The following is a 12,467-nucleotide window of genomic DNA, read 5'->3' as shown; positions in this document are numbered from 1 at the left end:
TGTGATAAGAGAATTCCTCTCAGACATATCAGCATATCACGATCCACTGAGTTGATCGCTGTTGTTATTCGATGTCATTCAATAACATTTGGCTGGAGTTTTCTATTGCTTTTCCTGATTAAAATAATTAAATTGGTCCATTCTTTTTGAATAACCCTGTATTGCCTAGCTCCATCCACAATAAAAATAAAACTGACTAGTGTCCAAGTCGAATACACTCCAGGTAGTGGAACAGTAGCAGCTGAAGTTACTGAGGGCTGAATCCAAACTAAATTCATTCCTTCAAAATAATAACATTGGTTGTCGCAGTGTATACATGAACACTTTTTTGTGTAGATGTAATGCCACATTACATGCATGGGGAGCAATCATTTGGCCTGCATATACATCACTGTAAAGGCTAACCCGAGCAAAAATGCCAGCTGTCAAATCATAGTCGGTATGATCTAAACGAGTCAGCAGGATTTCTTTGTGTTCATTTTAGGGATACATGGATCCACAGGATTTGAACCTGTTGAACACACAAATGATATCTCCTTTAATTTGAAAGAACAATTTCAATTTAATGGCACGATGGTTTTATTTGTGCACACAAAATCATTTATTTTTGTTTCTTCCACAACACTGGTCAGACACTGTATTTAACAACTCATGTCTCATATCACTATTTTCTTCTGAAGGTAAAAAAATATTGTCCATGAAGTATGTAGATTATTAACGGTTATTGGGACACAAATCTATCTGCATGGCTAGTTACAGTTAAGGGCAACTGAGAAAATGTAGGGATGTGGAGTTTTGGGGTGGGGGTGGACCACAACGACTGACTGACTGTTTTCTATGAGGTCGTTAAATGAAAGTCCAACATCTGTGTTCCTCAAATGCTACTGAGGTTATGTTTCTTTTTGAGTTCTCCCAGCAGCTGTCATTCCGTACGGCCCTGCCTCCTCCTGATCACCACTGTAACGGATCCTTCAGGTAAAGCCTTGATCATGTTCCAGGCCTCAAATCGAGTCATGTCCGTTAGACTGACTCCCTGGACCTGCAGCAGTTCATCTCCACCCTGCAGTCCACTCTGCTCTGCTGCGCCACCTGAAACACACAAAATAGCCCATTTGAGCTCCTGGTATCTTTCATGATATGACAGCTAGTACTCTACATTTTCCCCCGAAGTGCAGGAATATTTTCACTTTTTTTATTTACTTGACAAAAAATCCTTTTTAAAAGTAGGCAAGAGTTGATTCATGGTGGTTAAAGAGTAAGCATAACATTTTTATTAATTGGAAACAATTTTTTGTAAATATAGTGGGATCCAAAAATATCAGAATCATGACTGTACTTTTAAAGATCCTGTTGATGACTAGAGGTCTGTCTCCATGGATTGAGCCCTTTCCCCCCTCTAAAGTAAAGCCAACCCCTCCAGGACCTTTCAGTAGCTCTGCACTCACTGGGTCCCCCTGTTCCAGCACTGCAACACAGCAAAAACACAGAGTAAATGTTGCCCACATCTACTCAGAAATAGAACGTGTAATTAAACTCATAGTAAAAAGGTGATACTTTTAGGCCTCCATGAAACGGGGCTTATTTTCTGCCTAAAACAGAAGCCCTGTACAAAAGCAGTACAAAACATGTGGGGCTCTGTGGTGCGACTCACCTGCAGGGTTGGGCTCTTCACTCCAACAGCCTCCTCCCTCTTTTCCCTCCTCCTCAGCTCTCTTGCAGATCACTACCACAGCCAGCTTCAGGCTGCGGGTCTGACGCAGGGCAGCGGTAGCATCAATGTGTGTGAGCCCACGCAGTGTTTGTCCGTTTATAGACAACACCTCATCTCCTTTCTGGATGGTGCCCTCCTGAGCCGCCAGGCCACTGGGAAACACTCTGTGGACCTGGACAGAAGGCAGCACGTGTGACACAAGCATGCAGACATTCAGAGAGTATGTGCATAGTAAATCTTTAACAGACAAGGTCAAAAATGATGTAAAACTTCAGTGTGGAGGTAATACTTTAAAGGCTGAAAATGGCATGTCTACCCTTCAGGAAATGGGGGTTAAAATCTTGATAAACACATCAAAATCATCTCTTTCTCCCTGACAATGCCACAAGTCACACCAAAATCACAAGACAAAGAATGACAGTTATTCCACTTTCTTACTCACAGCTCTTCCATGTGTTTACTTATTTATAGAAACCACTGAACATTGATGTCAATAACCTCTTCATATTCATTATGATTACCACAGTCTTACCACTGATCTGTCTCCTCTTGACTCATCACCATTTTATGTCTATTTCCCCATTTCAATCTGTGCCAAACACAGTGAAGTTGCATGTAGCTATAACGAACCTTCCATACAAAAAAATTGTACTGTATGCACTTCAGTGAGTTTCCTTCAAGAACTACACCACTTCTATAGCTTATTGTGTTTTTGATCCAACAGTGATAGAGTGAGGTAAATATCTCATGTGTGGTGTCACAACTAGATGTGTTGCTCTCATTCTGCTATCAGTTGAAGAAGAATAGAGAAATAGTTTTTAAAAATATGTATCTAGTTTGTACTGTGGATCTCTAGGGTCATTGTTTCTGGGAAGAAACGTTGCTCATTTTTCAGTGAAATTCCTTTCGCCATCATTGTTCCACGTTACGATGTCAGTGATAGAAATCACAAAATTATTGACACCGATAGATCAAGATTGTAATTTTGAGTGGCAAACTTGGAAAAATTCTCTAGTTAGACTCATAATAAAAAAAAAACATACTAATCCAAACTAATATCTAAACCCACTCAACTCATGTCATCGATATGCATCTGTTCTATGTGCAGCTTACTGTTGGAGCTTTGCTCTCCAAGTCACACCCTCCAGCAATACTGAAGCCCAGACCAGCTCCCTCCTCTTTATGTAGAATCACAACATGGATGTCCACCAGTTGCTGTGGAAAAGAAGCAGAGTTACTACAGCAGTTTATTACCTCAGGCTTATTTTGGTTCTGATTTTTTGTTTGTTTTGTCTGTTAGCAGGATTATGCAAAAACTGTTAAGCTGATTTTGATTTTGATTTGAAGCTTGGTGGAGAGGTGGGGCATGGGCAAAGGAAGAATTCATTAAATCTTGTCACATAACAGACTGAATGACATAGTAACTGAAATGCAGCCTATTGAGAGTAGAGGTTAACCAACAGACACTTTGAAGCTGCTGCTCTGTAGCTAAGATACTGATTTTAGAACAACAGCGCCATCTGACAAACTCACCATAATTAGGTATTTTCCATTGCATTTAAAGCAACTATTAAAGTCAGAGAGTAAATACACATAAAGGAGAAAAGGCTTTGCTAAATATACAGAATGCATTTTGGAAGCTTGTGTCAGTGACTTGTGAACACTTGTATACACTTGTACTCATACTACCAGTCAAAAGGAAAGTGCGTCCAAACTTTTGACTGGTAGTGTATGTGCAGTTCAGAGATCTTTAAACTGAGGCATCCATATTCTCAGAAGGATCTCACTCTGCTGTTCAATATATAGCAGATGTTGAGCACACGCATTCTCCCAGATGGTCGGATATTTGGAGGACTTGGTGCATGTAAGAATCTTAAGATGTTTCACCTCTCACCCAAGAGGTGTCTTCAGTTCTGATCAGTTCTGATTCTCAACAGTAGAAGCCTCTTTAATGAGAAGTGAAACGTCTCCAAGAACCTAAGAGAAAAGTCCAGTTGTTTTGACCTTGAGATGAACACCCTACGAATGCTGCAGGAGTATGAGAAGATATGTAGAAAGCTTGCAGACTACAGGAGCTACCTTTGTTTTAACCTCAGATGCGGACAACACTGTCAAAGATCACAGAGCACAGCAGATACTACTCCAGAAAGCTGTTCATAGCCGTTGCATTTGACCTTCTGTTTTTTAGTATATGACAAATCTGAAATTTAGCAGCCCAGGGTAGTCATAAATTTACCCTACATTACACAGATTTACGCTGGCATTGTAAAGACAGGATTAGAAATGTAGAATTATATAAGTGATTTTGGAACCCAATACGTAATGTCTAAAAGCATGACTGCAGCATCACATCAAATGTTTTTTTCCTGTTTCTCATCATGTTTCTTCATGATGATCAAAAGATCTGCAGTCTTTTTGAAATAAAATCCACAAGTTGAAAATCCTTCTAGAAATATGCCATGAATAAACTGGGCAATAGCCTGCTATGCCAATTTGTTTTTCACCTTCAATGCGTCTTGGTCCAGGTCTTTGACCTCCTGGATCATCCTCTGTATTTCCTGTGAAGGGATGGCTGAGATGACAGAGTGAGCATAAGAAGAAGGGAATGATGCCTCCCCCTCCCCTCGTTCGATGGTACACTCCCTCAGTGTGGCCAAGCTGTTTAAAATCACAAAAAGATTTTAGAGCATGATGAGGTGTAACGTTAGTTATTGTCATGTCAGCATGGTGCCTGCCAGCAGTGTATAAAGAGATAGATAGATAGATAGATAGATAGATAGATAGATAGATAGATAGATAGATAGATAGATAGATAGATAGATAGATAGATAGATAGATAGATAGATAGATAGATAGATAGATAGATAGATAGATAGATAGATAGATAGATAGATAGATAGATAGATAGATTGATAGACAGACAGACAGACAGACAGACAGACAGAAAGATAGATAAAACCTTTGTTGATCCCACAGCAGGGATATTTTTGGTTACAGCAGCAGAAACAATACCAAGAAGAAGAGAAGAAGAGCAACATACAATGTACACACTTTCTCCTTATAGAGAAAATATAAATATAAATGTTTACAGAAAAAATTCAGTGAAATTGCACATAGTGTCCTTATTTACATTTATTACAGTTAGTTTGCGGCTGAACTGAACTACTAGGAGCAGGCTTGATTGAGGCCATCTGTGTGAATACAAAACAGGCACTGTAGGCCTTAGGTGGAATTTAAATAATAAAATAGCACATCATGTGTACCCACACCTCACTGTGAACGTCTCACCTGACAGAAAATCCTCTATCAGTGCTGTCCAAGCCTGACTCAGAATCCTGAGTGTTAGGAAAGTCCAATGCTGAGCCGTCTTGCAGGTTTGGGGAGTGAGGGTTACCACGGCAGGACATGGGCAGAGTGTGCATCAATACTTGTGAAACCTGGAACAAAAACATCCCAATAAAACAGAATCAGATACAATTAAAATGTAGACAGAGAGAGAGGAGGGAGAGACATGAGGCATGCAGAGCGTACTTACCTTAAGGGTAATTAAGATATTTTATACTTTTGACTCTTATTTTTGGTTTTCTGTTTATTTTTGGTTATCATCTCTTATCAGCATATTAACATTGTCCTCACTAAGTTAAGTTGCTGATACATGTGAAAACACAACTAAGTAACACAAGCAGTCAAATGATTAGACAAGCAGGAAACAAACCCCCTCGTTAGGAGCATTTTTAAAGTCATATACATAGTCTACTGATGTTAATAAAAGTGCTATGATGGAAGAAATCTTTTGTCTGTGTTGTTTTCATGTATGTCTGGGTCATTTTATGTCTTGGTGTAACTGGCTGGGCTGTATATGTGGGTCTCAGGAGCAGCACTAAGGAATTTGGACAAAATTTGGATAAGAAATTTGATGCAACTCTAGAGCACAAAAAATCTATCAATATTAATCAATCACAGTGAGATCTGTGGTGGAGAAGCAGTGAAAAAGGTTTTTAGCACGAAGGGACAGATGCATACATAAAAGCACTTCATGAGGTGTGATCAGTAGTGGTACAAGATGGTACAAATTTATAGTCATTTCTGCATGAGTGATCAAAGAGAGCACATCTGCTGGCTGTAGCGTGGGCTGAGAAGATAACTAGGAGGTACACGCTGCCTGTAATATACCACCTGTTTCTCCACAATTTCTCCTTTTTTAATGCAACAGAAATTAAAACAACACAAAATGTCAATCATCAAAAAGCATGTCAACATAATCATGTGTATCAGCAGGAAAAAATGTGGAGTATAATTAAAGCCCAAATAATGTAATGATACATTTATCACAAGAAGATCAAAAGGTTTTTTTCTTTATTTTCTCTACCAATTTTCATCTGAGACAGTTCTATATAACACAGCATATAAATGCATTGTACTGTGTGCACACTGTTTTTTACAGATAGTTCTGTGATTTTAACAGCAAAACTGGTCAGATAGAAAAGTTGTAAGTTTACAACCTTTCTGCTTGTTGAACTGCTTGTCTGGAGATTGTCATAACATTGTTGTAATATTTCCAAATTTCAATTTGTACTTTGGCAAATACAGTGTTATAAATTATAAAAATGACAGAAAAACTATGGAGCTAAACTCAACTTTTCAAACCCAAGTGGTAAGTCATTTAACATGCTCTTTGGAGTCATGAGTCTCAACAGTTTCAAAGCACTGAACCTAAGTTTGTTTGTATTTAGTGTTTACTGTATCAAATAAAGTTCCCATAAACAATAAAGCTGCAGATTACCTGGTTACTGAAGGCAATGAGTTTCCCTAAACTTTCTTCCTCTGGGCTTCTCAGAAGGTTGTTCTCAGTGGGTGGAGCAGCACTCTGAGCTGTCCTCAGCAGATCTCCGTCGCTCTGTCTTCTGTCCACGTCTGTCCCATCTGAAGCATTTTCCTCTGTTTCATCAAATCTCATAGATGTTGCAGTGGGCAGAACACTAGACTCTGTGAACCTGTTGAGATCCACTTTTTCTTGCTCAGACTCCAGTTTGGATGGTAAGACTTTGCTGTCATCATGGACTGAAGCTGCAGGAGAATCATCTATCTCTGAGTCCAGATTAGTGCTGATGTTGTCAGAAGGTAGAATATCAGTGGGAGACAGCATGGAGGGAGGTTCATTTTCAGAGGACTTAGCTGTTTGACTACAAACTTCGTAAGTGGCTGGGGTGATAGCAGAGAATGTATTAGGAACAGCTACATCGTCTACCTCCCTAACAGATGCTGACTGGTCTGACTGGACCTCTTTAGGGAGCTCATGTTTGCCCTTCTCATAACCTCCATGTACAGCATGGTAGGAAGGGCAGGGACTTCTGGTCTCCTTCTGTGGAAGGGAGGTGGAAGGGGCCACAGGCCTCCTATTGCCCCCCTTCTCTGGGCTGTCTGGACTGGAAAAAGTTTCAAAAGAGTGAATCTTTTGTTTAATTGAGAGGTTGGCTGCAGAAGAGGCAGATCTGGCTCCAAAACTTCTGCTGAAGCCTGCAGCAGGCCTCTTCTCTGAGGGTTTAAGTTGATTCTTCTGGTCATGTTCTTCTCGAATTTTCCTCAGACTTTGGCGAAACCAGGCAGGCTTAGGTGCCACTGGGGGGCCCTTCTTTGATCCTGAATCAGCTTCAGATGTGTTTTCAGGAGCAATGTTTGATGGCAGGTCTAAAGTCAAGTCTGTGGCTTCGACAGTGGCCTCAAGAATATACTCTTCGTCACTCATGGTAGCAGGGACGCTGTGGATGCTGTCAGGTTGTGTGCTGTGTGTAGCGCGATGCTGGTGATGATGATGGACGTCAGGCAGATCTTCTGTGGAGCTCTTTGAAAGGCGAACCCAAGGATCCTGAAGCTGTTCTTGGGTGTATTGTTCAATACAAGCCTGTCTCTTTAGAGCTCCTCTCTTTGGCTTTGAGCAGAGCACAGCTGATAAATCTCCTACACAGAAGAAAAAAAGTTAGATTTTCAGTTTAGTAAGGTGAGCGTAACATATACAGTCATTTTGCCTCTTGTGTAGACCAATTGAAGTACAAGATAGTTATCAATCAAAAAGAATCAGTGCTGATACAGGAAGTTAAATGTCATATTCTGCAAACAGTTCTAGAGTTTAAATTTCACAGGATAGCTGGTGTTTCTCCCAGATGTCCAATACGTCTGTTTTTGCAGAGGAAACGTGCAGTGTTGTCAATGCAATGTTGAAATATTGTGTGACCTGTGTTAATAAAGTTTCCCTCCATTGTTGGGACATTTTATTACTGTGTGTAGGTTGTGTGCTTGTTCAAAATACAGTTTTAATTGAATTACCAACTTCACAGTATTGGTGCCTTTTTCCCATTCTTTTTTTTATAGTATTGTACAGTGTGTGGAGCAGGATTATGGGTAATAAACTGGTTCCCTAAAAGTGCCTTTAAGTAGAAAATGTGACCTCCATCTGAGTGAAATATTAGGTTAAATTTTAGACCCTCTATAGGACAGAAACTCTATTCAGTGCTAAAACAGTACACTGATGATGTCAACATTTGAAGCTAAACGCTCCTGTTTTGTGAACTCAACAGTCACCTGTGCTGTCTAGTGTTTAATTCCTATTGAGAGAGTTGCTGTAACTCTTTCACAGTGTAATGTATTTACTGTAGCACTTTCAAGTGTCATTTAAACTTTATGTAGTGTGGACCAACAAACATTTTCAGAGTGTTGAATTTAACTCTGTTGGTGTTAAATTAGCAATGCAGATTTTGATGTGTGCAGAAGTACTACCTTCAAACATGTAATGGTATATAGTCTGTATTTACACAATGCCCGTTAAACTTTGCTGGACTGCACAAAGCAGTTTACAATGTGTTTCTCATTCACTCGTTCACACACACACACACACACACACACACACACACACACACACACACACACACACACACACACACACACACACACACACACACACACACACACACACACACACACACACACACACACACACACACACACACACACACACACACACACACCAGTAGTGGTAGAACTGCCATGCACAGTGCTTGCCTGCCATCAGAAGCTAGAGACTGAACTGCCAAACTCATGATTAATAGACAACCCGCTGCCTGCTGCAATTGGCCATGTTGGATGATTTCAAGTAAAGTACATCATGCTATGCTAATAATTGATAAGGTAAAATATACCTTTTGTGCTGTTGCTCAAAGATCACAGACAGCTTTGGTCTAACTACATCCAGTGAATTGCATTTTAGCTGCAGTTCCTGTCCACAATAGGGACTGCCTCAACCAGGAAGTAGAATCTCAGTGACTTTCCATTGAAATATTGATAACCACAGCACCAGGTTTAGTTTGCTTTCACATTGCTGGAACAACTACACGAGTGAATGGACCTGAAGTAGTAGCATTGAAACAGCATTTGTCTCCTACCTGTGTGTAGTTGTTTGTTGGTGCACACTGCAGCGTCTTGATGAGTAAAATCTTCTTCACTGCTCTCTGACTGTTCTCTTGTGCGTTCTCCTTCCTGTTACACAAACAGGAAGTGTTGTATCACAATAACTTCTCTAGCAGCAACCACAGAGAAGTGCAGTAATGTGCCCTGCTTCCGTTCAGACACTCATCCTCATCACTGTTGCTTTATCCTGTTTGAGTCAGTCAGTCACAGGCCCATAACCTAACCAGTAAGAAGCAGGACACATGTTATCACACAGCATGCACTGCTTGCATGTTGACATGCACAAAACACGCAAACATACAGACAGGCGTGTGAAAGCAAAGCATGGATAATAAGCAGCAGCAGGATTGCATACATTCATTTGAACAGCTGGATGAGTTTTCACGACCATTTTCACACAAGAAAAAACATACACGTCTACAGTACATGGCCAAAAGTATATCTGAATATTACATTCCAACCCAGTGTACTCAAAATTACATTCATATTGGATAATTCTGCAATACACACGTGTTAAGTGCATAGGAGGAAGATGTGTGTCTAACCCTTACCCTGTAATTGGTGTTTGCCTTTACAGAAAATGAAGCCATATATATTCATCATTCATGGAGAGGACAAATATAAAAACCATGACAGTGAATAATAAAAAATACTCTGGCGTTGCAGCATTGTCCATTTAAATGTGTAGGGATAGGGTTGTACAGCCATATGTAACTCTTGAACATTCCTTTCAGAAATGGTGGGCATTATTCTGCTGCTGTAACAGACTAATTGCACAGCATATGCACAGTAGTTCCCACATACTTTTGGCCATCTAGTGTAGATACAAGTACAAAAAAGAAGAAGAAGAATAGAGACACAGCTGATTCAGTATTGCAAGCAGCAGTCTGCTGTTTTGTGTGTAGGTTGGTTTCGTTTTTCCTCCCCTCTCCTCATGATTCCCTGTCAGTGTGAAGATGATTGAACACACCTACAGATCATCTCACCTCATCGAGACCTCCATAAATCCCTGGCTTCTCCTGTTCTCCGGAGGCAGATTGTTGTGTGACTATAGTACATCCACAGCAACTCTCTGGTGTCCTCCAGTCTAACAAGCTGAGTGTTCATCTCGAGTGCTCCTCATTTGCTACTCCACTGATCTTGTGTTCTCATGATTCCACTCACCTGTGTTCCAGCCTTCTTCGTGTTCAGCTTACCTTCCTCAGAATCACCACTCCTCCAGGTGATTACTTCCAGCCAGCCCTCAGCCACCTCTGCTTCCATTTAATGTTTATTTAATAAAACCACTGTTTCTACCACTGCTCTCAGTACTCTGCATCTGGATCCAAAACCAACCTTCACACACCGTGTAGGGGCAATGAATTACTTGATAAATGCTAAGAAATTACGATTAATCTATACATTACCCATAAGCCATACATGAAAACAACTTCTTGAAAAGCACTGCTCTTTATATTAATCCATTATATCTACAACTTTAAATGTTAATAAGCTGTCTGAGTGGTTCAACAATAAGCATTTTTCCATAATAAACCCATTAAAGGATAGAAACTATTGCCAAAAATACATATAGAAAAGTAGAGCAATCAAATGCTTTACTGTCAACTGATAATAACATCTTCATGTTTTCGTAAAAGATGCAAAGCTAAAGCATACAGCATGCTCTCAGGGCCAAAACAGTGAAAGTCACATCTCTTCACATACGTTTCTTAACAGTAGCCTCAGGATCTTTTGCAAGGCCTTGTATATGCTGCTGAAGAGCTGCAGGCAGTGGGAGGAGTGGAGTGTTTTATTTGTTTTAAAGATGAAGATTGATTAATAAATTAAGGCATGAAGGAAGACATGATTAGTACAAGCAGGATCATTACAATGAGAAAGGCAAAGCTTAGAGAAAGTAACAATATCTCCAGATTGTTTTAGTAGAGGAACTCAGCATGGAAGTGAAAAAGACTGTGACGCAGATAAAGTTGGTAGCTTCTTCTGTCCTCTACATACTTTCAGTTTCCTTATATGGGCCCTAAATGCAAGTAGTGCTAGACAGACTAAATGAACTACAGTATATAAACAGTGCTGTCTGTACTTTTCTGAAAGCAACACCCAATCACATAACCACAATACAATACCCGTCAAAACATATTCACCTGTGGTGAATGGTGATTTTTTTGCCTCTTTAGTTGTCTGTAGTATTAACAGTGTAGGCTACTTTGCAGAACTCTAAAAATGAACTTACCCTTATAGTTTGGTTTAACATACAATGCAAAGATGAGCTTTTTGGAGCTTTTTTGCTGTACACTAATGGAACATTTAAAATAAAGTGAAGAGTATCTCATTAAGGTTCATTTGTTTTTGTAAGATAGAAGTGAATTCATATAGCACTGTTGCTTCACAGCTAGCAGGAGTTTACTTGTTCTTCTTGTGCCTTTTGCCCAAGGAAGCTGGGATAGGCCCCAGCCCCAAGCAACCCTCCCCAGTAGAAAGCGGGAATAGTGAATGAATGGATAGATAATGACAGTATTGAATAAATTCCAAATAATTTGGCAAGGCTGGATCTTGGATACAGCTATATACTTTTAACTGCTGTCTATATAAATTTTTTTTCAGCCTTTGCCCAATAGGCTGAGTTTTCATGCATTGCATTTGCATGTTTGTGGTTTAGCAGCATGACAATTTGCATATGAATATCCATTATCTATACATCACTTAATCTTCTGTAGGGCTGCGGGGGGCTGGAGTCTATCCCAGCTGACTCAGATTTAAGGTAGGGTTCACCTGGACAGGTAGCCAGTCTATCACAGGGCTACATCAGAGACATACAACCGAGCACACTCACACTTATGGACAATTTAGAATGACCCATTAACCTCAGCATGTCTTTGGACTGTGGAAAGCCAGAGAACCTGGTGAGAACTACACAGGAACAGGGAGAACATGTAAACTCCACATAGAGTGGACGAGCATGCAGGTCAAGTAAAAAACATTTTTGTGATCAACAGGTGGCAGAAACACACTAAGACATGTAGCCATGCACTAGCAACAGGCATTGGTTGCTAGTTGCAAATATGGATGAAAATAATGGTAACTTCAAAGTCCATGCTTGAATGTCAAAGGTAAATGACAGTAAAGGATAGTAGTAGGGCCATTTGTAAACTTCTTATATCTGTTGTGTGAGACAATAATTAAGTGTATAACAAAAGCTTTTGAAAAATTGGTGCACTAAACAATATTTCTTTCATGAGGAAATAGTAACATACACACCAAAACTGCTCTAATTTGCTCTGTTTTTACGACTGTTTTA

At 39.9% G+C, this 12,467-nt stretch overlaps 1 protein-coding gene across 5 annotated transcripts in view; it reads right to left on the bottom strand.

The window, feature by feature from the left end:
* Window positions 1–561: 561 nt before the first annotated feature.
* il16 (interleukin 16) overlaps window positions 562–12,467 on the bottom strand; it is a 41,349-nt gene continuing 29,443 nt past the window's right edge. The window contains exons 19-27 of one of the 5 annotated variants that reach the window (XM_055012256.1): window positions 10,877–10,933; window positions 9,148–9,241; window positions 6,495–7,669; window positions 5,000–5,148; window positions 4,216–4,369; window positions 2,825–2,926; window positions 1,652–1,883; window positions 1,424–1,465; window positions 562–1,089 (exon numbers count right to left, since the gene is read on the bottom strand). In XM_055012256.1, coding sequence (XP_054868231.1) covers window positions 923–1,089; window positions 1,424–1,465; window positions 1,652–1,883; window positions 2,825–2,926; window positions 4,216–4,369; window positions 5,000–5,148; window positions 6,495–7,669; window positions 9,148–9,241; window positions 10,877–10,933 — 2,172 coding nt within the window. In that variant the 3' untranslated portion in view covers window positions 562–922. Of the gene's footprint in view, window positions 1,090–1,336; window positions 1,466–1,651; window positions 1,884–2,824; window positions 2,927–4,215; window positions 4,370–4,999; window positions 5,149–6,494; window positions 7,670–9,147; window positions 9,245–10,876; window positions 10,934–12,467 lie in introns of all 5 variants that reach the window. The other 4 variants (XM_055012249.1, XM_055012263.1, XM_035945399.2 and 1 more) reach the window with 4 other exon arrangements.

The sequence above is a fragment of the Amphiprion ocellaris genome, chromosome 1 (genome assembly GCF_022539595.1).
Source record: "Amphiprion ocellaris isolate individual 3 ecotype Okinawa chromosome 1, ASM2253959v1, whole genome shotgun sequence".
In the NCBI taxonomy this organism is placed as follows: domain Eukaryota; kingdom Metazoa; phylum Chordata; class Actinopteri; family Pomacentridae; genus Amphiprion; species Amphiprion ocellaris.
This window is presented reverse-complemented; position numbering and strand designations above follow the sequence as displayed.